We start from the raw sequence: 26,837 nt of genomic DNA, 5'->3' as shown, positions 1-26,837 counted from the left end.
TCGGATCAAAGCAAGAAGCAGTATGGTTGATCAAAACCCAATCAGCAGTGCGCGCCGCAACCAAAGCGCAGGGGAGGCGCATTTGGCCCGTATGGTGAAACTATCATGTGAACCCCCCCCCACTCGATCCAACTTGCCTCCCTCGCGTCCCTACAACCCTCTTCACCGGGCCAAAAGCAGATAGATAGCTAGAGAGGAGGAGGCATGAAACCTCCGTCGAGTCTTCCCCACCTATACCATGCTCCCCCATGAACCTCATGAGGTGTAGTGTACATTCCATGATTTCGGTCCTCGCAATAAATTTCAACTGCAACATGCTTACCGGATTTATAGTCAATAAAAGCCCTTGAGACCTCCTACGGATCGATCGCCACTCATCGCAGCCTCCTCTGTTCTCTCGTTGGATAAAACCACGATCGGTTCTGTGTAGCCGTGTCTCCTGCCAAATAGCTTAGCCATGGAAGGTGGTTGTGTCGAAGTGGTATCGAGCGACTCGGAGAAGCGGCTGCAGGTGGCGCCGCAGCATTTTGTGACCGAGGTCCTACAGCGCATGGGCAGCGGCGTCAGCGTGGTGCTCGACCCCACTCCGGAGGGCGGGATCAAGGCTGAGTCCGGGAAGCTGCCTTCGTCTCGGTACAAGGGCGTCGTCCCCCAGCTGAATGGCCGGTGGGGCGCCCAGATCTACGAGAGGACCCGGCGGGTGTGGCTCGGCACCTTCGGCGACGAGGCGGAGGCTGCAAGGGCCTACGACGTCGCCGCGCAGCGTTTCCGCGGCCAGGACGCGACCACCAACTTCCATCCCCTGTCGGAGACCCACGACGACGAGGCGGCCGAGCTTACCTTCCTCTTGGCGCACTCCAAGGCGGAGATCGTGGACATGCTGCGCAAGCATACGTACCGCGAAGAACTGGAGCAGAGCAAGCGAGACGCACGGGATGGCCGGGGCGCCATTGCAGGCAAGAGGAGGACGCCGAACTACCTGCGATCGGTTAGCGACCTTCTGTTCGAAAAGGTGGTGACGCCGAGCGACGTCGGGAAGCTGAACAGGCTCGTGATACCGAAGCATCACGCCGAGAAGCACTTCCCATCGAAGAGCAGCAGCAGCATGGCGTGCAAGGGCGTGCTGTTCAACTACGAGGACGCCGGTGGCAAGGTTTGGAGGTTTCGGTACTCGTACTGGAAGAGCAGCCAGAGCTACGTGCTAACGAAAGGGTGGAGCCGGTTTGTGAAGGAGAAGAACCTAAAGGCCGGGGATGTGGTTAGCTTCTGGCGATCCACCGGGCCGGAGAAGCGGATGTACATCGACCGGAGGACCGGGGGAGTCGTGTGCGATCGCAGCGCCCCACCCGTCATCGGGCAGCTTCCCGTGGTCAAGCTGTTCGGTGTGGACATATCAGAATTGCCAGCGAGCGGCGGCGATGCCAAAAGAGGAAGAGAGATGGAATTGTTTCCACCATCACAGTTCTTCGAGAGGCAATTCATAGAAGCTTTGTAAATCCGTCGATGTTTTTCGCTTTCTTCTTTCTGTTCTGATCCCTTTTGCTTTGGTTTCATGAAGTGTGCTTGTAAAGCAGACACCACAGGAAGAAACCATGTATGTCGTGTGCTACTTCTTGTTGTATCAGTAAAGTTGGGTAGGTTTCATTAGCTAATAGGCAATTCGTATGAAGTTTCTTATGTGGACATCTGTTAGTATAAATCAACGAGTTGGAAAAGCAGAAGTGGAGTTATAGATACTGTGTTGTCATGCAGCTATAGATCAAGTACAAAGCATCTTGCCGATATGTGTTGTCACATATATGGATTATTGCGTTGCGTCTTTATCGGCCTACAAGACACATTGCCTTACTCTCAAAACAGTAGTATGATCGAAACCAATCAAATCAAGCCGACCATGACAGCCGATGCTTCGTGCGTCGACTTCTGTCATTCTTCGACTATTATTAGGCAATAGGGTATCGGTTAGGAGGTCCGAGTTCTTGTTCTTCTTCCTACCATCGACTATGATGGAACCGGCAGTGCCGTCGATGGCCAAACGCTCGCCTGATGCAGATGTTTCTGCTTTCATTAATGATTTATTCGGCCTTCCAAGAAAACACATTATTCCAGTCAAAGGATTACTTCTCATTAACGACGTATGCTTTGTTTATTGCTTGGTCCGCTGTGTTCCACCAGGACTGTATCTACTTGGATTAAAATACCTACAATTGATTATTCGTGGGCATGTACTAAAATGGTGGTGTCAGCTCGCTTCGACCATTGCTGTGGTTCCCAGCTTGAAAGCTGCGTCTGGTTGTGCGACAACTTGCGGAATGGAGTGGAACACGATGAGCAAACGGACTAAAGATTAGCTTGATCTGGTCAGAAGAAGGTAGTAGGTGAGAAGGCGATTCACAGAGTGTCGGATTTGGTTCTCGTTGTTTGATACAAAGAACGCAAAAGCTATGGCTGGTGTTCTTGCACGTAGACGAGGCAAAGTGTGAAGCTTAAGCAAGCTGGTTTTGGATGGTAGGATATATTATTTGTGAAGGTGCTCTGGGGACTGCAAATCTTGGAGACCCCTCTGATGTTTCTTCTTCCTAAGACTCATCTCAAAGTCTCCATGTCCTGGATTCTAGGGTTTTGATGAAGCTGAGTTGGAAGGCCATCTCAGGTCAAAAGGAGTACATTATGCACCTATACGCAGTCACATTGGTCGGTACGGATCCTATCCGGAAACCGTAAGACTGTTGAGTGGGTGAGAGAGTGAGGTCGGATCGAGGGCACAATTCCGAGGTGGGGTGAGTTGTGCTCGATCTAAGTCGTGGTCCTCGTCGACTTCAGATTATTATATTAATAGATAAAAATGTGTGAAAAATCAATCTTAGATAGGAAATCAATATTTATATATATGGGGATGACTTGAGAGTACGACGATTGATAATATTCGTTAGTACCTCATGTTGGTGAACATATATGTCGTGGTTGGTAAGTAAGCACAACTTGGTCCACGAGCCGATATCGGGAGTCTTCGCCCGATGAGATGGTTGTCGAAATTGATCACGTCCTCGGGTCGGGGCGCTGGCAGCCATCCGCTGACGTCTCTCTATCGGGATGACGATGCTAGCCTGATGACCTCCGCTTTCTTTCACAGAAGACCCTCGTCAGTTGGTTATCGATGTTGGCCCCTCCGACGATCAAGTCAGTGCTTAGGGTGGGGTGTTTGTTTTTTTCCTCTCCCTGGCCAAATGTCGATTAAGGATTTTTATACCATTACACGAGGGTTGATCGTACGTAGGCTTAGCATGTCAACCGATCCTCGAGGGACGTGTTGATACCCTCGTGTAGTCATCGCCTCGGGATGCGTGAGACGACGCCAAGCGACTATCGTACGTAGGTTTGGCATACCAATCGATTCTCGAGGGGCGTGTCAAGGAACACTTTCATACGGGTTCTAGCTTGACGCGTGAAAAGGGTCATGTCGATGGTGACATGACTAAGACTCAAAATATACCTTATCACCTCATATGGACGATCGACCCATACATCCACTAGGTCAGTCTATCTGAATTCCTACCGTGTGGTATCAACTCATACAGTCCCGTGTGACGTACAGTCGACTAGAGGGACGTCACTTACCATGTCAAACTTCCTTGTTGGTCAAACATCGGATTGTGTTCCACGTCAGCTGCCAATTGACTATCCGGAGTTGATGCTAGAATATTTTTTATTAATGACCATTTTGAATAATACATAATCTATATATCTAACATTATGAAATCAAAGATGAGAGTGCATGAATATGAATATGAAGAGACTGTTGACTCCTATGAATTAAGTTTTGTTGATAAGCACGGAATAGCGTCAGTATCCATTTCTTAAAGTGTCAGTTGTATTTATCAGAAAGGTGATTTAGACCTTTTAATTATCGATGTGATTGATATATTGTTTAATCATCAAAAGTATTTCTATTAGCTTCATAATTTTGCGGATTTGTATATTTACCCTCCCAAAGTTTCAGAGTAGCGTATTCACCCCTACAAAAATTAATATAGCATATATGGCCTTGTTAACATCCAATCAGAGGATTATGATTAACTACTAACAATCATTCCAAGATGTGCTTTAAATTCTTACAAGTGCCTATGTGCAAGTTTTTCAACTTTGTAAGAATATGTATGCTTAACTTAAACTTAGATTACTAATAATATATAGCAGCGATTTGGAGGGATATAAACCACATATATATTAGCAGTATATAAGATGAGTGATTTTGTTAGTTATGCCTCTAAATATAAGTTTTAACATATATTATGTAAAATTTATAAACTGATTAACATTATTATAAACATTATTCAGAAATGCATGGCAGGATTAAGCTTGAGATTTTAATAGAAGTGATAATAATTACATCATGGACTTTTTTGATAAGTTCTTCTAATTTAGTTTATCAATGTTAATACGATAGATAGAATTTATGTAGCGTATGTCATGTTATTGTAAGACTGATCTCAATGTTAGATTGTGTGATTCTATCTAATTATATAAGATTATAGATCTAATTAGATTTTAATTATAGTAAAATTATTTAGGAAATAGCGATTTTCATAATTATATATTAGATATTTTTCTTTTATCTATAAAAAGATATGATCGGAAAGAATTATCAGTGAGATTATAGATCTATTCTCAATCTACCTTAGACTTTAATCCATAATATTATTATAAAAAAAGAAAGATAATAGAATAAATAAGTTTAGTTCTAGATCGGTATCCCTATAGCCTTCGAATCTGATAACAATCTTTTGAATGATATTGAAATGTAAATATAATAAATTTGATCAATCGATTTTAATTTTTAATATTAAGAGTTTTCATTTAACATTCGCATACTTGGTTACACTTGCCATTAATTTCATGCTCTCCTTCCTAATGTTTCCGAAGTTACAGCGGGAAGTTTTACCTCTGAAGTAGAGTTCGAAGCCGAAAGAATGCTCGATAGTGACCCAAAGCCATCAGTCTTCAGCTCCATCCGACCTTCTGCCAAGGATGAAAGCGTGTAGAAAAAGCATCTGAAAATTCTATAATACTGGTTGTATACGTAAAGTGGTCTGCTCTCCCTTAACTGTAGTTGCGTTTCTTAACAGCTTTCCTGCATGTTTTCAACGAATCACAGATGGTAAAAGCGTAAGTTGGAAGCTGAAACAACGAAGAACGTTTCAGGATTCTTCAGAAGATGTGTCGAACCAGCTGAACACTACTGACTTGCAAGCGTTACAGATCTTAGCAGTGCGTTAAAATCTCAACCACTGGGAAATGCTTGGTAGATAAACTCAATGATCTTTTGTGTTTTTAATTAAGCGACATCCATCTGTAAACTTACAACACATGAGTAAGACAAGCATACATCGAGTACATTTTATTTCGGACAACAAATTGAAGGCAGTGAGAAGCAATCGACAAAACTGAGATGCCGTCAAAAATATCGCTGTAGAGTCAGTCAGAAGGGAGGCGAAGCGGTGGTGGTTTGGGAAGACGCAGAGGTGGTAGGGGACGCAGAGTCGTCATCCGCCATGCTGTTCGCAGCTTCACTGCATCTTCCTCCCGAGTGTGATGGCCTTATGCCGGATCTCAGCCGCTGTTGAGATCTCAAGCCCGATGGCCGAGATGCCACAGGGGCGTAGATCTCGTTAGGAGGAGCACAAGCACCATTTCCGCCGGGTGGTGATGCAGGCGGAACCACAAGTCCACCCACCAACACAAACTGAGGCCTGCTGCTGCTGCTCTGGTCTGCGGGGTTCGGTCGCCTTGTGTGCAGCCGATATTTCTGACCAAAATACCAACTCTTTATGCATCTCGAACATGAAGCAAAATTGTAAAGCACGCAGGCATGCATGAACGGAGAACGTTAGGTTGGAGAGAACAGAAGAGGCTCGAGCCCCGGAACGTCTGTTGTCGAGTGTTGGGAGATCACCGCAGATGGATGCAGGGAATCTCTGGCAATCAAAGGTCGAGTGGTTTAAGCAATCGCAGGGGTCCACCAAGATATTACGAGTAATGCAGCTTATTGTCTGGAATCCAATTGGAAGGAAAAATAGGACTCGATCTTGTCATGTTTGGTCACGTTGTAGGTTTATAATACGTAGCAGACTACATGCGATGATATCAGGATTAAGATCTTGAATACACATCTAATCCATGGCGGAGAACGAAGTGAAGGAGAGCATAGAACGAGAAGCGAATCGGGTGGCAGGAATCCGGTGCTTTGCGGGTGCACTAAGAAATCCAGATGCGCGTAATGCGTGTTGATCATTTCGTTCATTTTCTTCTTGTCTTTTTTGTGATTCACGCTACCATACACGAAAGCGAGTGCGATGATTAAGATGAAGAAGGAAACCGACCTGCAAATGGCTCTTCACCTCGTCGTTGGTGAGGCCGTCCACCTCCATCATCTCCCTGATCTGCTTCGGCGTCGCCACTGCGATCCACGAGATCTACTATTAGAGACGAGGCACGTAAACGACCAAGATTCGAGTGATGAGATGGACGATTATACCATGGGATCCACCGAGCCGCTCGAGGGCATGCAGGAAGAGGCGGTGGAGTTCCGGCGACCAGCAACGCCTCGCCTTCCGATGAAGCGGCGACTGCTCCTCCTTCTTCTCCATTTCACCTCCTCTGCTGCTATCACCACCACCACGGCTCGTGGTGAAGTTCGAAGCTGCCGCTGTTGCAGCCGGTGGTGTCGTGGCGTGTTTCTCTCTCTCGAAAGGCTGGAATGCGCCGCCGGTCTTCTTCAAACTCACGGCCATCGGCTTCTTCGGCGGTTCCTGTAATCCAAGAAGCAGATCAGAGTTCGTCGAGAAAACCAATATCAATCAACTCCTTAAAAGGACACAACAATTCAGCATCTCACCACTTTAAGAACAGTGTCCGGCTGCTGATCCCAGAGCTGGACGGATCTAAGCCAATCCGGCTTCGTCTCCAACCTCCTCACCATCGCAGCCTTCTTAGCCTCGCTGCTACCTTCCGACGATGTCGAAGCCAAGCTGGGCTTCAGAGGGATAAACTCTTCCAAGACAGGCGCATCGTTCACACTCTCGTCATCGCCCATCTGCTCCCTCACGCACTCGATCGCTGCAAAACCACAACCACCGTTTCAGCGACCGAAACCCAGAGACCGACCATGCCCCCCCGTTACATAACAGGGAATCCAGTTCGGAACACAGGCAGACACCTCGGGTGACGAGCTGAAGACAAAGAGGCAGCTCCCTCTGAAAGGCCTCGATCTTCCTGCGCTCCTCCTCCAGCGCTCTGATGCAGTCGTGACATCGCTGCCCTCGCCCCGAGAGATCCACCATCGTCTGACGGTGCTTGAAGCAGGACAAATGGGAGCTATTGGATGGATGGCTATCAAAGAGGAGAAGCCTTGGAAGACAAGGAAGGAAGGAAGGAATCACTCCCGGTCGGGGCGTCGCGTAGAAAAATTCCGAATCTTTCAGATGGAGGCGGTGCGAGATCGGAGAGCGTGATACGTAAAAGAATCGGAAATCACGTGTGGGCGCCGCGTTGGCGCTGACAGCAGCAGCCGGTCGAGTTGATAAGATCGAAGGATCGAGAGGTCAGATCTCGCTCGCGAGGCCCGTGGACGGATGAGATCGGCTTCGGCGGGAGGAATCTTCTGCGGGACGACGGGTTCCGGAGATTCACGAGAACTCTGGTCCCGTCTTAATTCCACAATTGATTTGACGGTTTCTGGATGGCGTGTTGCTTTTGCCCCCCTCCCTTTTTTCTTGCAAGACGCGATTCTTCTTGACGAGAGCGCATTATTCCAATCTCTTCATTTACTCTCGCGATAAGCGAGTAAACAGTCAAAGTCAAGGTCAAACGGTAAAATCATTTTACTTCGGAAAGTTCAATGTCCAACGAGAAGTTAAGCATTGTTTTAGTTCGAAGCCTTTCTTTCTTTTTATTTTCCCTTTTCCCCCAAACGGCAAGTGGTAAAATATAATAAATACAAAGTAAGCTCGTTGGGTCGGAGGAGAAGAAAACGTGAGTTTCACGTGTCTTTGCGAGGTCGTGGTTAAGCGTTAATTGTGTCCAACGAGTGAGGGTACTATAGTCATTATGATCTCAATCCGTCGAAACCCTAGAGCTCGCCGCATGGCTCCGCCTATATGACTCGCGCTTCCCGAGTCACCGATTCTCCTATTCCGAATCCCATCGCCTCCTGTTACTGCCCGTAACCGCCCCCGGCGCCGGCCACTATGAAGTACAACCCGCGCGTGTCGAGCTCCCGGAGGAAGTGCCGAAAGGCGCACTTCACAGCGCCGTCGAGCGTCCGGCGGGTGCTGATGAGCGCGCCGCTGTCGGCCGACCTCCGGAACAAGTACAACGTGCGGTCGGTGCCGGTGCGCAAAGACGATGAGGTGCAGGTGGTGCGCGGAACCTACAAGGGCCGCGAGGGCAAGGTCGTACAGGTCTATCGCCGGAAGTGGGTCATCCACGTCGAGCGTATCACCCGCGAGAAGGTGAATGGCTCCACCGTCAACGTCGGCGTCAACCCGTCCAAGGTCGTCATCACAAAGCTTAAGCTCGACAAGGACCGCAAGGCCCTCCTCGATCGCAAGGCCCGTGGACGCGCCGCGGACAAGGCCAAGGGCAAGTTCTCTGCGGACGAGGTCGCCGCCGCCGCCACTGCCGGTGCGCCCTCTCTCCAAGAAATCGACTGATCTCTCCGATCATCTGTCAGAGCCACGCTTAGCTTTCGTTGATTCGTTGGAGATCTTCAGGATTTTGATTTTGGGAGGAACAAGTTTCGTACCGTGTATCGTTTCTGCCCGATGAAGGGATTAAGCTAATGCTTTGCAATTATGGATTTTACTGTAGGATTAATTCCCATTTTAATGTGCCATTTTCTCTCGTCAGATTCCTCGTGAATGTTATTTGATGATCATGGATCAGAATAACTTAAATGCGAGTAAAATGTGGTTCGTTATGGATCAGACATTTCTACAAATGGCTAAAGGGCTCCATACTATTTAGGCTTTAAACCTTTACGGTCTTCCAACCGTACCTTTGCCTGCCTATATTCGTCACTGCTGGAAGGAGCGATGGACCAAAGGAAGACAAGTCCTTGTGGTGTAATTAGTTCCTATACACAGATCAAGAAAGCGATCATACGTTATGCAAAAAGAAAACGAAAATGACTCTACGAAAGAATAATGCTGTCTTAAGTGTCTTACTGCTAGGAATGACACCATCAAAACACACTAGATTTCCAACCAAAATCCAGGCAGATTGCACAGAGAGCCTTCTATAAAGAAAGCAAATTCTGGAACAGTTAATCAACTAATAATGTCTCCGTCCAGCTTGGGGAAACTGGTATTGACAAAATGTTAGTATCCAGAGTCCAAAGCTGGTAAATGCAAACCTCGAACATGTTCTTCTGCCCTGAGCTCGCATCATCCTCAACTCCGCCTTTGCATCACACAAAGAAAATGGCATTCGGTGTGATCTCATTAAGAAACACAACCAAGATAAGCAAACAGGAGATTATTCTAATAAAAGTTTACATCAAACGAGCTAAGGTTTGTATCAAGTAGTTCGATAAAAATTTATTCTAATACAATACCATATCAACAAGACAGTTCTTCGCTCTCATAGCAAGATAATATGGCGCCAGGAATTGAGGACGAATCCTGAAACCATTGAGTGGATAATTGCAGAGCAGACACCAATTCTCTTTGTTCCTATCACAACAGACGCTCATGCAACACGACACTAAACAACACATAAAATAAGATAATCCAAACAGCGTGGTTCATACGTAATAAGACTGTCTTAGATATCAAGAGCTTACTCCACATCCCTTCAACTCTATATAAAGGTCTCCCCTTTTCATCTTTAGAAGGATTCTGACTTGTGGTCATGATGTTCTGGATGTGTTTGAATCCCCAAGAGCTGCAGCATCAGGAATCGCAGTTGTGGAGCTCACCGTCTGATACTGTGGTGCCAATGCAGCTTGTGAAGAGGCCTGAGAATAGTACATCTGGGGATGGACAGGACCCGCGGCAGCTTCATAACCAAAGTTAGCCATTGTTGCAGGGGTCTGAGACAGGTGGGGATGTTGTATCACATTATACCCTGTTCCGGCATAGGGGTGGGTTTGATTGGCGGCTACACGGATTAGCTGTGGCTGCATTGCAGCAGGTGCAGGTGCTGTGGCCGCTGTCTTATAGTAGCTCGGTAAGTCAGGCTTTGTCACAATTCCGGAAGCCGGCGCAGCGGTTGATGATATATAACTGGGATCCATTAAATTGGGCTGAACTGTCCCCAAAGTGTATGGCGAGGTATGGCGGACAGGCATGTAGTACATTGGAATCTGAGGATCGATTTGATAGGTTTGTGGCGATTGCTGCATCGAATGGGCCGCAATAGAGTAGTAGGAAGGCATGGGAACGACTGTACCTGCCGCCGGGTGGTGGTGGATGTAATGGGGGTTCGCCGAGGTGAGCTGTGGTTGCTGTTGTTGATTAAGGTGGGGATGGGATTGTTGCTGCTGTAGTTGCTCTAGCTGCGGTGAGACCATTACGTAACCTGAAGCATCCGTGACCGGTGATGGACCACGATACATAGCATCAGAGCTTGGATTCAGGTACGTCGGCCTAGAAGAAGAGATCAAAGTAAAATTTTGGCAAAATTCACCATTTTTTTATGTAGGGGAAGTTGAAGCACAAGAAAGATGGTACCTTGACACTGGATCAGGTGTTGGGGCATCGATCTGAGTAGGTTCTGTAGCTTGCGATGGCCTAAGGACAGCGCCGTGGTCTGATCTGTCGTCGTCTGAGAAGTCTCTGTTGAGATTTTCGATTGGGGGCGTGTTAGAACTGGGAGGGGAAGCGGTCGGAAGAGGGATGGGAGGCGGGGGCTGGTGGTGGGGAGCGTATCTTGGCTCTTTGAAACCTTCGTCGGGCCTGGTGGCGGAGTCGGGTGAGGGACCCATGTGGGCGAAGTGGTCGTCGATACCGCTGATACGTTGCTCGGCGGCAGCACGACCATCGGTGGGAACGGGGATGGGTGGGAGATTCGAAAGGGATGGAGCCGACGAGGTGGACCCGAAGGAGGAAGCCTTATCGAGCATCGGCGAACCGGGGACGTCCTGGCCATGTCGAACGAGCTTGCCGGAAGAGTCGGGGCGGGGGAGGACGAGCTGCTCGGCCTCCGAGTGGCCGCCGCCGCCGCCGCCGCTCCGGGAGTGGACGGAGGAGTCATCCTCGAGGCCAAGCAGGCAGTTTACAGAGGCTGAGTCGGTGGAGAGAGCGTCCACGCCCATGCCGCCGATAGCGCTATTTAGGGCGTCCACGAACCAAGTCTCGGACTTCGAGTCGTCCAAGAGTGACCCGATAACGGAAGAAGGCGCCGAATCGGAGATCGACGGGAACAGGAACAGCCGGAGGCGGGGGGAGCGTGCCGAGCCGCCGCCTATGGAGGATGCCAGGGCAGCGGTGGCAGCAGAGATGCGATCGAGCTCTTCGATCATGTTCTCGAGGTCCTCGTCGGTGGTGACCGAGATGAGGGAGTCGAGGTCCTCGTTGGGGAGCTGGTACTTGAGGGAGAAAGGGCGGCCGCCGAGGAGGTCGCGGGAGAGCTTGGCGGAGAGGTCGGCGAGGGAGGAGTGGCGGTCGACGATGACCATGCGGGTCTCGCCTCCGAGGTAGCAGAGGGAGTTGTCGGTGGGGCGGGGGACGATGCGGCCGCCGTAGCTGCACATCACGCGGAGCCGCGACGAGGCCGCAGCGAAAGAAGTGAATGGCTCGTCCCACGAGTCGCCGCCGCGGGAACGGGGAGAGGAGTCGACGGAGTCCGGGTAACCGGGACCGGAGCCGCCGACCGAGACGGCAGCCAACGCCGCCGCCGATTCCATGATCGGAGCGGGGGAGGGATCGCCCGGCCCCGATCGAATCGAGGGATACGGGACGAAAGGGGGTTTGGACTGCGGACAGGAATGGGGTTTTTATGGCTTATTTCTCACAAGCTTTGATTTATTTGTAGTTTTATTTATTTATTTATAATTTTATTCATATATATATACACATATATATCCTTTATATTCCATTGAATTGAATAGTGATTGCCCCTTCATATTACAATTTCTCGAGGTTCTTAAAATATGTTTTTGGATTATGAAGCTCGGTGACATAAGACATAATCCGTGATTAGTATTCTTTTTTAATTATTATACAAAGTAATTTATAATTCATGAAAAATACTTGCTGTAATTGGGAGCAAAAAAACCACGAAAAACCACCAATACAGAGTGAGACAGGTCACCGGTTGCATGTTTCTCGTAAAGATATGCAGACATCTCAATCAACAAATAGGATATTTATATTTCAGCTTCCTTTCCTTTCCTTTCCTCGTGGAAACGGACAACGGTGGAAGCCAACCTAATATTTTGGGCGTCAACCTTTTGACGCGGAAGGAGATATAATGATTTATAAGTTGGTCGAATCGATCTTGCTCGACCCCTTCACTTTCAACGAGTCTCCTCTTCTGCCCCGTGTGTGATTCGGAACAACGTGAGCAATCTCAAGTACATGAACGTATAAAGCACATAATTCTGTAAACAAATTCGAACTTTTTCTTGAAATTGATGGTTTATAACTCGATACGATGTGACTGTGTTGTTAATAACGAGATGAAGGGAACGGTCTAATTCATGAGATATGTCGAAAAGGAATAGCTTGATGTTATTTATGTTTTTTTTTTTCGATGCGATCAGATGGATAAAGAATGATATACACATTTCAACACCATCCACGTGACACGAGACGGGAATCATGACAGGACCGACAAGGAACCTTCAGACTGACACGATGCGATACCTTGGACCCGAACGAATCGACCACACGACCTCTACGTTATTCAACACCGTACAAGTTGACATTGTACACCACAGACCCATTCCGGAAAGCTTGAAACGATGCCACATGATGGGGACTCGTACGGGTCGATCGACGCTCATCCGCATGATACAAAGCCACCTTGGTCGATGTCATACAAGTCGACGATGTCACATAGTGAGGACCTATACAGGTTGATCAACGCTCAATTCGCAGGATACAATCCATCCTACTCGACATCGTACAAGTCAGCTCCAAACACCATAGAGCCATTTCGTGAAGCTCGGAACGACGCCGCACCCGTATGGGTCAGTCAGTGCTCATTCACAAGGTACAAGTCATCCTCCCGATGAGTTGACAGGCATTAAAGGACCGTGTATGATCGATCACTCTTTCGCATATATAAAAGCCTGACCAATGCAGGGGGACTTCGAACAATTAATTCTCCATTTCTCCACTCAACTCTAATTTAATATTCAAATGGGTCAAGTCGGAAAACCCCTCTCCCGACCTCAACTTTGTGTGGCGGAGTTTAACGATGAAGAAGTAGGCCACTCGCCAAGAGAGAATACCGCACTCAGGAGGTGAGATTCGAACTCAACCCGATCCGATGTTCGCTTCTATCACTCGAGCATCCACATGGGCAACCTTGCACGTTCGGACTGAGCCATGCTGGCACCTCAACCATGACGTAAAAATATTATTTTTTATAAGTAAAAAAAATATCAATAAAAAAATTATTGTCAATTAAATAATTTTATTATTAATCACGACGTAAAGGTTCACCAAAACTGTACAAGATTAATTGTTTACACCCATCTTATACAACACATGTGCGAGTTCAACGCGTGCCATCGTAGTGTCGGTCTTTCTCTAAGCAAGCTTTGCTTAATTTATCTCATCGTGTCCTCTTCGTCCCCCTCTCACTGTTGCGTCCAGTTGCCTTCATTATTGCTGCTACGAAGTACATGGACCTTCTCCCTGGGATTAGGATTCTTTGAGGTAATGGGAGCTTTCTGTTTCGGGCTTCTCCTAGCTATTAAAACGTCTAGGATGGAGATCCAAGGGTGGAATCAGTGGTACATGGATGTACAGTTCTCTCACACAGGCCGAGGGGCAGGGGCATGCATGCTGCTGGCCTCTCTGCTCGTGGGAATTGGTGCTGTGTCCGGAGACGACGAAGGAAAAGGACCATCGCCACGGCTATCACGGGGAGTCCAGTCAAACCTCCATTAATGTGTACCTCATGGTTGCCATAACCCGGGCACGCTCCTGCGCGTTAGTCTACAGCCATCGCCTCAGAGTTCGCTATCGAAGTCAGTATCGTACGCTCATGAAAAGAAGCTACGGGTTACCAGTTCTTTGCGTAAGAATTCCAATATGTTTAAGCAGAACACTTGAATTAGTTTTCATGTGATTCACAAGAAGATCGCAAGAAAAAGGGCAAAAAGAGGGGAAAAATAACTCCGAGTTCTTCTTTTAGTTTGCTTACCTTCAAGAGGAAGAAGAGGTGACGACGACCGGTCGCTGAGGGGACGAAAGATATGGTTTGGGTGGCATCTCCATGTCGCCGACTCTTCCTTCCAACATTTCCACGACTCTGCTCATGGAAGGCCGACTCGGTGGCATTGTTTGTATGCACCACAAACCGACCATTATCATCCTCCTCGCAATTTCTTCCGTCTCAGCCGTCACATCGTAGGCTTCAAGACCTCCATCTCGATCCAGATGTTCGTAGACCCAATGCGGAAAGTATATCTCGCTGGTCCTGTCTGCCCATGCTTTCACATTCCTTCTTCCTCCGACCATTTCCAGGACCATCATCCCGTAACTGTAGACGTCGGATTTAGTCGACGCCATCCCGAAGGTCCTCGAGAAGACTTCCGGTGCAATGTACCCTACGGTTCCTCTTGCGTCTGCCATGGAGAGGATGCTTTCTTTGGGAGGGCACAGTTTGGCTAATCCAAAGTCGGATATCTTGGGACAGAAGTCCTGGTCCAGGAGGATGTTGTGGGGCTTTATGTCGAAGTGGACTATGCGAGTGTTGCAGCCGCGATGCAGATACTCCAGCCCTCGGGCGATGCCGACGGCGATCTGGTACAGTCTGTCCCATGGAAGCGATGCCTTCGGCTCGTCAGAGTAGATGTACTTGTCCAGTGACCCATTGGGCATGAATTCATAGACCAGAGCTCGTTTGTGACCGTCGTGGCAGAAGCCGAGTAGACTCACGACGTTGACATGGGAAGTCCTACCGATGCTGGCAACTTCGTTTATAAACTCTGCTCCATTTTCTGTGGATTTGCTGAGGATCTTCACAGCCACCGAACGCCCATCTTGGAGGGTGCCCTTGAACACACTTCCATATCCACCTTCCCCAAGTTTTTCTTTGAAAGATTTGGTCATCTTCTTCAATTCCGAGTACATGTATCTTTTAGGGGCCATGGATCCATAATCATTCAGAAAGTCTTCGATCTTTGCGACATTTGTCGGTTTGTTCCAATAGATGATAGGGGCTGTGTGGCGCTTTCGCGTACATAGAAATAATGCGATGCAGACCAAAACGAAGCCCACGGCTCCCGCCACTGAACCTGAAACGTAAAGAAGTGCAAGGTTGCAAGAGAAATTGTCATTACGACAAAAAAGATTATGATTTCAAATGAACGAAGAATTTAATGAAGACAGAATTTGCTCTCAGGACAACGTCTCTTTTGACTATGTTTAAGAAGTCCCGAAACCATGGGAGCCATGTCAGATGATATAATTCGTGAAAGCTGACTGACTGCACGAAGGAGCATCTAAGACGAGTGAGGAGATTGGGTGGTAAGTGTCTCACCGATTATAATAAGCTTCTTGATGTGAGATCCTGCGACAACGACGACGACCGAGAATAGAGTTAGTGCAGAGCTTAAAAAGAACAATTTAATGTTATCAGACGGCATTCATACAGACACATTAACATGTTCTATATCAAATCAAAAAATACAGAGCTGCAATAGATCTTTTATGTGTGTGCGAAGAGAGAGGGGGTTCAATCGTGTGATGCTTCCCCCTTTCTCTTCCTGCTAGCGCCCAATTAAATCCAGATACAGAATTGCTCTGGAACATGTCGTGTTTTGAAGCTGAGGCATTGCAACAGCGAGGAGTACTGAACCAAAAGTAAGAGATCAAGGGATGTTATTGAGCAAGATGGGGAAGAAGCTTACCTTTGTCGCACGAACCATCTGTATGGGAGCCATCGGAGCAGATACAGGTCGGCTTTGGGAAGTTGTACCCACACACCCCGCCGGACCCGTTGCAATCGCTGCACCATTCCCGGTTCTCCTTTTTGTCGCACGAACTATCTGTAGCGGAGCCATCGGAGCAGAAACAGGTCGGCTTTGAGGAGTCGTACCCACACATCCCGCCGGACCTGTTGCAAGCGCTGCACCACTCCCCGATCTCCTTCCAGCTCAAGGTGAATCCCTCCTGCAGTGCTGCGGCATAATCCGTGTATCCGTCCATCAACTGTTTGAAAGCCGTCTCAATCATGGGAACTTGCACGAACCATCTTCCACACGCGTTCATGTCGTCATCAGGCAATTTACTATTTCCCGGCCAATGGTATGACCACCTTCCGGCAGTGCTACTTTCGAGGCACTCGGTGTTAACGAACGGTGGGGTAATGATGGGGCAATCGATGAAGAAGGTGAGGTTGACGTCGTCAGCGGTGTACTGGAAGGGCGCTGAAAGAGTGGTATTCTCAGATGGCCGGGGGTAGGAATTGCCAACAAAATCTCGATCAACGACGGTGACGAGGTTGTTGGCGTAGTCGATGTTGTTATCCTTCACTCGGTACTGCTTTTTGCCGATGTGAATCGTCAAGGTGTCGTCGGTGGTGTTGCAGCTGAGTTCAGCATCCGTATAGCCACACTCACGAGGACTTTCTGCTTGGCGGAATGGGTAGGAGAAGTTGATGTTGCGGCCTCCGCAGGGGAATTGCCTCGTGGAGCATGCCTCGTATGGCTGGAGGTAGCCGTCATCGGGGAAGGAAGGTGGTAAGGAAGAGAGGAAGAGGGAAAGGAGGAAGGGAAGCAGAAGACGGAGGGATGGGGGAGGCCAAGGATGATGCATCTCTCGATGCGTCGCTGATCGATGATAGAAGACGACGAAACTATAGGTGGGGGGGGAGGAATAAGACGGAGAAGGGAGAGGACGAGGCAGATATTTCGAGGGGCAGTCGGGCCGTATTCTCAGGTTGATGTCACCGCTGGTTTGGTGAAGCGGTAAAGCGGTGGACGTGGGTACCACGTATGCTGCTGGTTTGGTGAAGCGGTGGACAAGGGGCAGAGGCATGCATGATAGCACGTGTTAGTGTAAGTAACTCTTTTAGCCGGGGCCTCAGGGCCGTCGCGGCTTGGTTCGGGTCCGGAAGGCGGTGATCTCCTTGGGGGCGCTCCTCGGGGTCTCTCAGCAGCCGAGCTCGGTGGTTCGGGTCGGGAGGTCGGGTCGTCCCGGTCGGGAAGAAGTCGGGAGGTCGGGTCGTCCCGGTCGGGAAGAAGCTTCGCCACAGCGCCAGGAAGAGGCGACACCGTCTCGCACCTGCACACAGGTCGGGCCAGGAGCTCGGCCCGACCCCTCCGACGATCAAGTTAGAGAAAGATGTGGAGGGGGTTTAGGAGGAGGAGAAACCTCCCTCTGTTGGGTGCGTGTTCTCCCCTTTTTCTAAGGGCTCGGGGGTATTTATAGAGGGGGTTTGATGTTACCTGATGTAGCTGTCTGCAGGGCAGGACTGTGCCTTCGGTTGCGTGTGAGGCCGAGCTGCAGCAGGGTATGGCGAGCCTCGGGCAGTGCGTTGGTCAGGGGGATGACGTGTCACATTGCCATTTTTTGCCATATCAGCACGTATGCTGCTGGCCTCTGAAGTGGTGCTGTTTCCGGAGACGACGAAGGAAAATGACCGTCGCCACGGCTATCACGAGGAGTCCAGTCAAACCTCCATTAATGTGTACCTCATGGTTGTCATAACCCGGGCACGCTCCTACAAGTTAGTCTACAGCCATCGCCTCACGAGTTCGCTCTCGAAGTGTCAGTATCGTACGCTCATGGAAAGAAGCTACGGGTTAGCAGTTCTTTTTATAAGAATTCCGATATGTTTAAGCAGAACACTTGAATTAGTTTTCTTGTGATTGACAAGAAGATCGCAAGAAAAAGGGCAAAAAGAGGGGAAAAATAACTCCGAGTTCTTCTTTTAGTTTGCTTACCGTCAAGAGGAAGAAGAGGTGACGACGACCGGTCGCTGAGGGGACGAAAGATATGGTTTGGGTGGCATCTCCATGTCGCCGACTCTTCCTTCCAACATTTCCACGACTCTGCTCATGGAAGGCCGACTCGGTGGCATTGTTTGTATGCACCACAAACCGACCATTATCATCTTCCTCGCAATTTCCTCCGTCTCAGCCGTCACATCGTAGGCTTCAAGACCTCCATCTCGATCCAGATGTTCGTAGACCCAATGCGGAAAGTATATCTCGCTGGTCCTGTCTGCCCATGCTTTCACATTCCTTCTTCCTCCGACCATTTCCAGGACCATCATCCCGTAACTGTAGACGTCGGATTTAGTCGACGCCATCCCGAAGGTCCTCGAGAAGACTTCCGGTGCAATGTACCCTACGGTTCCTCTTGCGTCTGCCATGGAGAGGATGCTTTCTTTGGGAGGGCACAGTTTGGCTAATCCAAAGTCGGATATCTTGGGACAGAAGTCCTGGTCCAGGAGGATGTTGTGGGGCTTTATGTCGAAGTGGACTATGCGAGTGTTGCAGCCGCGATGCAGATACTCCAGCCCTCGGGCGATGCCGACGGCGATCTGGTACAGTCTGTCCCATGGAAGCGATGCCTTCGGCTCGTCAGAGTAGATGTACTTGTCCAGTGACCCATTGGGCATGAATTCATAGACCAGAGCTCGTTTGTGACCGTCGTGGCAGAAGCCGAGTAGACTCACGACGTTGACATGGGAAGTCCTACCGATGCTGGCAACTTCGTTTATAAACTCTGCTCCATTTTCTGTGGATTTGCTGAGGATCTTCACAGCCACCGAACGCCCATCTTGGAGGGTGCCCTTGAACACACTTCCATATCCACCTTCCCCAAGTTTTTCTTTGAAAGATTTGGTCATCTTCTTCAATTCCGAGTACATGTATCTTTTAGGGGCCATGGATCCATAATCATTCAGAAAGTCTTCGATCTTTGCGACATTTGTCGGTTTGTTCCAATAGATGATAGGGGCTGTGTGACGCTTTCGCGTACATCGAAATAATGCGATGCAGACCAAAACGAAGCCCACGGCTCCCGCCACTGAACCTGAAACGTAAAGAAGTGCAAGGTTGCAAGAGAAATTGTCATTACGACAAAAAAGATTATGATTTCAAATGAACGAAGAATTTAATGAAGACAGAATTTGCTCTCAGGACAACGTCTCTTTTGACTATGTTTAAGAAGTCCCGAAACCATGGGAGCTGATATGGCAAAAAATGGCAATGTGACACGTCATCCCCCTGACCAACTCACTGCCCGAGGCTCGCCATACCCTGCAGCAGCTCGGCCTCCCACGCAACCAAAGGTACAGTCCTGCCCTGCAGACAGCTACACCAGGTAACATCAAACCTCCTCTATAAATACCCCCGAGCCCTTCGCAAAGGGGGGGATCACACACTCAACAGACGGAGGTTTCTCCTCCTCCTAAACCCCCTCCGCATCTTTCTCTAACTTGATCGTCGGAAGGGTCGGGTCGAGCACCCCGGCCCGACCTGTGTGCAGGTGCGAGACTGTGTCGCCTCTTCCTGACGCTGTGGCGGAGCTTCTTCCCGACCGGGATGACCCGACCTCCCGACCCGAACCCCCGAGCTCGGCTGCTGGGAGACCCCGAGGAGCGCCCCCAGAAAGATCCCCGTCATCCGGACCCGAACCAAGCCGCGACGGCCCCCGATGCCACGGCTAAAAAAGTTACTTACCGTAACATAATGGCGCTACAAGGAGGGTCCCGAAATGACGGTACGTTAGCTTTCTCCTTGGTTGCTCCACTGCAGCCGACCTGCACCACGACTTCTGGGGTCGGTCTCGGCTTCCTGGCCAAACCCCCCTCGGTACCACGCGCGCGGCCAACCCGCGCGCCTCACGCCCCGGCCACGCGCGCGACTCGGCCCCACACGCGCGGCCAACCCGTCCGCGTCGGCCTCACGCGCGCGACCAGCCCGCGCGCCTCGATCCCACGCGCGCGGCCACCCCGCCCGCGTCCCACATGCGCGGCCAAATCGCCCACGTCCCACGCGCGCGGCCGAACCGCCCGCGTCCTACGCGCGCGGCCAGCTCGACCGCGCCGAGCGTCTCGGCCACTCGGCCCCACACGCGCGGCCAACCCACGCGCCTGGGCCCCTCGGTCCCACGCGCGCGACCAGCCTTCCTGCGCCGAACACCACGGCCACAGCATGCATAAGGAGAGATATGGTTCGCCTGAGAGACTTGGCCCAACCAGCCCGTGCGTCCCGAGCTCCTCGGCCACGCGCGCGACCAGCCCGTGCGTCCCGAGCTCCTCGGCCACGCGCGCGACCAGCCCGTGCGTCCCGAGCTCCTCGGCCACACGCGCGACCAGCCTACCCGAGACCTCCTCGGCCACGCGCGCAACCAGCCTGTGCGTCCCGAGCTCCTCGGCCACGCGCGCGACCAGCCCGTGCGTCCCGAGCTCCTCGGCCACGCGCGCGACCAGCCCGTGCGTCCCGAGCTCCTCGGCCACGCGCGCGACCAGCCCGTGCGTCCCGAGCTCCTCGGCCACACGCGCGACCAGCCTACCCGAGACCTCCTCGGCCACGCGCGCAACCAGCCTGTGCGTCCCGAGCTCCTCGGCCACGCGCGCGACCAGCCCGTGCGTCCCGAGCTCCTCGGCCACGCGCGCGACCAGCCCGTGCGTCCCGAGCTCCTCGGCCACGCGCGCGACCAGCCCGTGCGTCCCGAGCTCCTCGGCCACACGCGCGACCAGCCTACCCGAGACCTCCTCGGCCACGCGCGCGACCAGCCCGCGTGTCTCGGCCACTCGGCCCCACGCGCGCGGCCAACCCGCGCGTCTCAGCCACTCGGCCCCACGCGCGCGGCCAACCCGCGCGCCTCGGGCCCCTCGGTCCCACGCGCGCGGCTAGCCCGCCCGCGTCGGCCCCACGCGCGCGACCAGCCCGCGCGTCCCGAGCTCCCCGGCCACGCGCGCGGCTCGGCCCCACACGCGCGGCCAACCCGTCCGCGTCGGCCTCACGCGCGCGACCAGCCCGCGCGCCTCGATCCCACGCGCGCGGCCACCCCGCCCGCGTCCCACATGCGCGGCCAAATCGCCCGCGTCCCACGCGCGCGGCCGAACCGCCCGCGTCCTACGCGCGCGGCCAGCTCGACCGCGCCGAGCGTCTCGGCCACTCGGCCCCACACGCGCGGCCAACCCACGCGCCTGGGCCCCTCGGTCCCACGCGCGCGACCAGCCTTCCTGCGCCGAACACCTCGGCCACAGCCTACCCGAGACCTCCTCGGCCGCGGCTTGTCCGAGACTTTCTCTATGCATGCACAAGTGGCTCCTCGGCCACAGCATGCATAAGGAGAGATATGGCGTCGCTTGAGAGACTTGGCTCATGCGCAGCCGGCGAGCAGCATCGCTGCCTCGGCCACTCGGCCCCATGCGCAGCAAGCAGCCCGCTGCCTCGGCACCGTGTGCAGCCAACACGCCGCCTCGGCCCCTCGGGCTCATCCGCAGCCCGCACGCTGCCTCGGCACCGTGTGCAGCCAACACGCCGCCTCGGCCCCTCGGGCTCATCCGCAGCCCGCACGCTGCCTCGGCACCGTGTGCAGCCAACACGCCGCCTCGGCCCCATGTGCGGTCTATCCGCCTACGCCGAGCACCTTGGCCAATCACTGCCGAGATCTACCACGGCGCGGCCTGTCCACCTCTATCGTGTACCTCGGCTGCATGGTGCCCGAGCCCACGTCCTCGTGTCCTGCCTGCCTGCGTCGTGCTACTCGGTCGCATGGCCCTTGCGACCACGCCTGCGCGGTCTGCCCGCCTGCGTCGTGCTCCTCGGTCGCGTAATGCCCGAGACCACACCTGCGCCGCCAGCCGCCTGCGTCATGCTCCTTGGCTCCATGTTCCCGAGACAGACCAGTGCCGCCAGTACGCCCGCGTCGTGCCCCTCGGCTCCATAAACCCCGAGACACGTCTTCACGGCCAGCCTGCCCGCGCCGAACTCCACGGCCCTATCCACCTGGTCCACGCCCCTCGGCCACGGCTTGCCTGCGCCAAACGCCTCGGCTCCATGCTTATCGAGCCCACCACCTCGGTCGCAGCCTGCCTGCACCGAGCACCTCGGCAACTCTCTGTCGAAATCCCACCTCAGCGCGGCCTGCTCGCCTGAGCGATGTACCTCGGTCGCAGCCTGCCTGCACCGAGCACCTCGGCAACTCTCTGCCGAAATCCCACCTCATCGCGGCCTGCCCGCCTGAGCGGTGTACCTCGGTCGCAGCCTGCCTGCACCGAGCACCTCGGCAACTCTCTGCCAAAATCCCACCTCAGCGCGGCCTGCCCGCCTGAGCGGTGTACCTCGGTCGCAGCCTGCCTGCACCGAGCACCTCGGCAACTCTCTGTCGAAATCCCACCTCAGCGCGGCCTGCCCGCCTCTGTCGTGTACCTCGGCCGCATGGTGCCCGAGTCCACGTCCTCGCGTCCTGCCCGCCTGCGTCGTGCTACTCGGTCGCATGGCCCTTGCGACCACGCCTGCGCGGTCTGCCCGCCTGCGTCGTGCTCCTCGGTCGCGTAATGCCCGAGACCACACCTGCGCCGCCAGCCGCCAGCGTCGTGCTCCTTGGCTCCATGTTCCCGAGACAGATCAGTGCCGCCAGTACGCCCGCGTCGTGCCCCTCGGCTCCATAAACCCCGAGACACGTCTGCACGGCCAGCCTGCCCGCGCCGAACTCCTCGGCCATATCCATCGCCTTGCCCACCTGGGTTACGTCCCTCGGCCGCAGCCTGCCTGCGCCGAGTGCCTCGGCTCCATGCTTGCCGAGTCCACCACCTCAGTCGCGTAATGCCCGAGGCCGCCACCTCGGTCGCATAATGCCCGAGGCCTCCTCGGTCGCTTAATACTCGAGGACACCCCCTTTGGCTTCACGCCACCCGAGACCACACCTGCGCGGCCTGCCCGCCTGCGTCGTGCTCCTCGGCTCTTCGGCTTTACGCCACCCGAGACCACACCTGCGCGGCCTGCCCGCCTGCGTCGTGCTCCTCGGCTCTTCGGCTTTACGCCACCCGAGACCACGCCTGCGCGGCCTGCCCGCCTGCGCCGTGCTCCTCGGTTCTTCGGCTTTACGCCACCCGAGACCACGCCTGCGCGGCCTGCCCGCCTGCGTCGTGCTCCTCGGCTCTTCGGCTTTACGCCACCCGAGACCACACCTGCGCGGTTGCCCCGCCTGCGTTGTGCTCCTCGGCCCTCGGCTTTACGCCACCCAAGACCACACCTGCGCGGTCACCCCGCCTGCGTTGTGCTCCTCGGCCCTCGGCTCTACGCCATCCCGAGACCACACCTGCGCGGTAGCCCCGCCTGCGTTGTGCTCCTCGGCCCTCGGCTTTACGCCACCCGAGACCACACCTGCGCGGTCACCCCGCCTCCGTTGTGCTCCTCGGCCCTCGGCTCTACGCCATCCCGAGACCACACCTGCGCGGTTGCCCCGCCTGCGTTGTGCTCCTCGGCCCTCGGCTCTATGCCTCCCGAGATCACGCCTGCGCGGTCACCCCGCCTGCGTGGTGCTCCTCAGCCCTCATCGGCTCCATCGGCCCCGAGTCTAACCCTGCTCGGCTTCCTGACTGAGTTGCGCACTTCGGCCCCATGTTGCACGAGACACGTCCGCGCGGCTAGCCCGCCTACGTCATACGCCTCGGATATGCATGACCAGCCCACCTGAAGTAAAAAGCCATGCATCGGACCCCCTGCATGCAAGAACCGACGCATAGCTCCTTTCGGGGGGGCATATGATATGGCAAAAAATGGCAATGTGACACGTCATCCCCCTGACCAACTCACTGCCCGAGGCTCGCCATACCCTGCAGCAGCTCGGCCTCCCACGCAACCAAAGGTACAGTCCTGCCCTGCAGACAGCTACACCAGGTAACATCAAACCTCCTCTATAAATACCCCCGAGCCCTTGGCAAAGGGGGGGATCACACACTCAACAGACGGAGGTTTCTCCTCCTCCTAAACCCCCTCCGCATCTTTCTCTAACTTGATCGTCGGAGGGGTCGGGTCGAGCACCCCGGCCCGACCTGTGTGCAGGTGCGAGACGGTGTCGCCTCTTCCTGACGCTGTGGCGGAGCTTCTTCCCGACCGGGATGACCCGACCTCCCGACCCGAACCCCCGAGCTCGGCTGCTGGGAGACCCCGAGGAGCGCCCCCAGAAAGATCCCCGTCATCCGGACCCGAACCAAGCCGCGACGGCCCCGATGCCACGGCTAAAAAAGTTACTTACCGTAACAGGAGCCATGTCAGATGATATAATTCGTGAAAGCTGACTGACTGCACGAAGGAGCATCTAAGACGAGTGAGGAGATTGGGTGGTAAGTGTCTCACCGATTATAATAAGCTTCTTGATGTGAGATCCTGCGACAACGACGACGACCGAGAATAGAGTTAGTGCAGAGCTTAAAAAGAACAATTTAATGTTATCAGACGGCATTCATACAGACACATTAACATGTTCTATATCAAATCAAAAAATACAGAGCTGCAATAGATCTTTTATGTGTGTGCGAAGAGAGAGGGGGTTCAATCGTGTGATGCTTCCCCCTTTCTCTTCCTGCTAGCGCTCAATTAAATCCAGATGCAGAATTGCTCTGGAACATGTCGTGTTTTGAAGCTGAGGCATTGCAACAGCGAGGAGTACTGAACCAAAAGTAAGAGATCAAGGGATGTTATTGAGCAAGATGGGGAAGAAGCTTACCTTTGTCGCACGAACCATCTGTATGGGAGCCATCGGAGCAGATACAGGTCGGCTTTGGGAAGTTGTACCCACACACCCCGCCGGACCCGTTGCAATCGCTGCACCACTCCCGGTTCTCCTTTTTGTCGCACGAACCATCTGTAGCGGAGCCATCGGAGCAGAAACAGGTCGGCATAGAGGATTCATACCCACACGTCCCGCCGGACCCGTTGCAAGCGCTGCACCACTCCCCGATCTCCGCTGGCCAGCTCAAGGTGAATCCCTCCTGCAGTGCTCCGGCAAAATTCGTTTCTCCGTGTATCCACTGTTCGATAGCCGTCGGATTCATGGGAACTTGCACAAACGATGTTCTACACGTGTACACCTCGTCAGGCAAGGTACTATTTCCCGGCCAATAGTATGACGACGGTCCGGCAGCGCCACCTTTGGGGCAACCGATGCTAAAAAACGGTGGGGGAAGGCTGGGGCAATCGATGAAGAAGGTGGCGTTGAGGTCGTCACCGGTGTACTGGAAGGGCGCTAAACCCAGAGTGGTATTCTCAGATGGCCGGGGGCAGGGATTGTCAACAAAATCTCGATCAACGACGGTGACTAGGTTGTTGGCGTAGTCGATGTTGTTATCCTTCACTCGGTACTGCTTTTTGCCGATGTGAATCGTCAAGGTGTCGTCGGTGGTGTTGCAGCTGAGTTCAGCATCCGGATAGCCACACTCACGATGACTTTCTGCTTGGCGGAATGGGTAGGAGAAGCTGATGTTGCGGCCTCCGCAGGGTAATGGCCTCGGGGCGCATGCCTCGTATGGCGGGAGGTAGTCGTCGTCGGAGAAGGAAGGTGGTAAGGAAGAGAGGAAGAGGGAAAGGAGGAAGGGAAGCAGAAGACGGAAGGATGGGGGAGGCCACGGATGATGCATCTCTCGATGCGTCGCTGATCGATGATGGAAGACGATGAAACTATAGATGGAGGGGGAGGACTAAGACGGAGACGGGAGGGGATGAGGCAGATATTTTGAGGGGCAGTCGGGCCATATTCTTAGGTTGATGTCACCGCTGGTTTGGTACCCACGTCTAATTGTACACCGAACGGTGAAGCAGAGGATGGCGGCTCGGAGAAGCTGCCTCGGAGGAAGAATAGTGTAAGGCGAGGAAGATACCCAGCAACAAACAATTTCTAGCCACCGTGTGGAAAGTATGCAACCGGAGGTCGTGGTCAAAGGAGCACGTGACTTGCTTCCATTTGATCAGTCAAATAAGAAGTCATGTGACAGCCTCTCCCCGACACACACACATATTTATATATAAATATATGTATAAATAGAAATTTGAAAATTACGAATTTATCTTTACAAATTTTAATAGAGAATTTATGTGAATGTGAACGCATAGGTGTTGTGGACCCATCTATGAACACGTTTTCTCTTATGAGTAAAAAACTTTTTTTTTTTCTATAGAGAAACAGTCACTAGAAAATATTTCATCATACAAATTCAATGAAAAAAAGAATAAATCAAAATGAAAACAAAGTTAGGAGCTTAATCCATAAGAAAGCTTAAGCTTAAGAGAGGCTAGCATCTGAGTCAAGTCTTGGACGGATTGTTGGAGGAAAGTCTTTGGGGGGAAAGTCTGGCTAGTTGTCAACAATGTCCAAATTGTTACGGCAAGTAACTATTTTAGCCGTTACCTCGGGGTCGGTACGGCTGGTTCGAGGGTCCAAGCGGCCAGGATCAAGTGAAGCTCCTCGCGGGATCCCCAGGGTGACCGACCACGGGGTATCGGGCTGGAGTGCTGCGCGTCGCTGGGTTGGGTTGGCTTTAGCCGAGTACCTGCACACTGGTCGGGTCGGTGATTCGGCCCGACCCCTCCGATGATCAAGTTAGAAGCGAAGAGGGGAATCTTAGATGGAATCGTGAGTTTTTCCGCTTACCCTGCCTGCTTGGAGCCCGAGGGTGTTTATAGGTGAGCTCGA

The 26,837-nt window shown here is 52.7% G+C and overlaps 5 protein-coding genes across 5 annotated transcripts; 2 read left to right on the top strand and 3 right to left on the bottom strand.

Annotated features, from left to right (window-relative positions):
- Positions 1-108: 108 nt before the first annotated feature.
- On the top strand, positions 109-1,647 carry LOC103987414 (AP2/ERF and B3 domain-containing transcription repressor RAV2-like). The gene has a single exon (XM_009405708.3). It carries the CDS (start codon positions 458-460, stop codon positions 1,493-1,495), a length of 1,038 nt encoding a protein of 345 aa, XP_009403983.2. The 5' UTR covers positions 109-457; the 3' UTR covers positions 1,496-1,647.
- Positions 1,648-5,307: 3,660 nt separating this feature from the next.
- Positions 5,308-7,496, bottom strand: LOC103987413 (transcription factor NIGT1). Its single transcript, XM_009405707.3, has 5 exons — positions 7,217-7,496; positions 6,896-7,116; positions 6,536-6,809; positions 6,381-6,457; positions 5,308-5,806 (listed from the first exon to the last, which is right to left on the bottom strand). The coding sequence occupies exons 1-5, from the start codon at positions 7,338-7,340 to the stop codon at positions 5,480-5,482; spliced, it is 1,023 nt and encodes a 340-aa protein (XP_009403982.2). The 5' UTR covers positions 7,341-7,496; the 3' UTR covers positions 5,308-5,479.
- A 655-nt stretch (positions 7,497-8,151) lies between these two features.
- Positions 8,152-8,906, top strand: LOC135613463 (large ribosomal subunit protein uL24y-like). The gene has a single exon (XM_065110493.1). The coding sequence runs from the start codon at positions 8,247-8,249 to the stop codon at positions 8,709-8,711; it is 465 nt and encodes a 154-aa protein (XP_064966565.1). The 5' UTR covers positions 8,152-8,246; the 3' UTR covers positions 8,712-8,906.
- A 613-nt stretch (positions 8,907-9,519) lies between these two features.
- LOC103987411 (protein PAL OF QUIRKY) lies at positions 9,520-11,990 on the bottom strand. The gene is made up of 2 exons (XM_009405704.3): positions 10,731-11,990; positions 9,520-10,646 (listed from the first exon to the last, which is right to left on the bottom strand). Exons 1-2 carry the CDS (start codon positions 11,903-11,905, stop codon positions 9,908-9,910), a joined length of 1,914 nt encoding a protein of 637 aa, XP_009403979.2. The 5' UTR covers positions 11,906-11,990; the 3' UTR covers positions 9,520-9,907.
- Positions 11,991-13,621: 1,631 nt separating this feature from the next.
- Positions 13,622-26,027, bottom strand: LOC135613815 (uncharacterized). Its single transcript, XM_065110842.1, has 6 exons — positions 24,876-26,027; positions 24,506-24,535; positions 18,130-19,220; positions 16,088-17,231; positions 15,718-15,747; positions 13,622-15,472 (listed from the first exon to the last, which is right to left on the bottom strand). Exons 1-6 carry the CDS (start codon positions 25,783-25,785, stop codon positions 14,379-14,381), a joined length of 4,299 nt encoding a protein of 1,432 aa, XP_064966914.1. The 5' UTR covers positions 25,786-26,027; the 3' UTR covers positions 13,622-14,378.
- Between the last annotated feature and the right edge of the window lie 810 nt (positions 26,028-26,837).

This window comes from Musa acuminata, chromosome BXJ2-6, assembly GCF_036884655.1.
Source record: "Musa acuminata AAA Group cultivar baxijiao chromosome BXJ2-6, Cavendish_Baxijiao_AAA, whole genome shotgun sequence".
NCBI lineage: Eukaryota > Viridiplantae > Streptophyta > Magnoliopsida > Zingiberales > Musaceae > Musa > Musa acuminata.
This window is presented reverse-complemented; position numbering and strand designations above follow the sequence as displayed.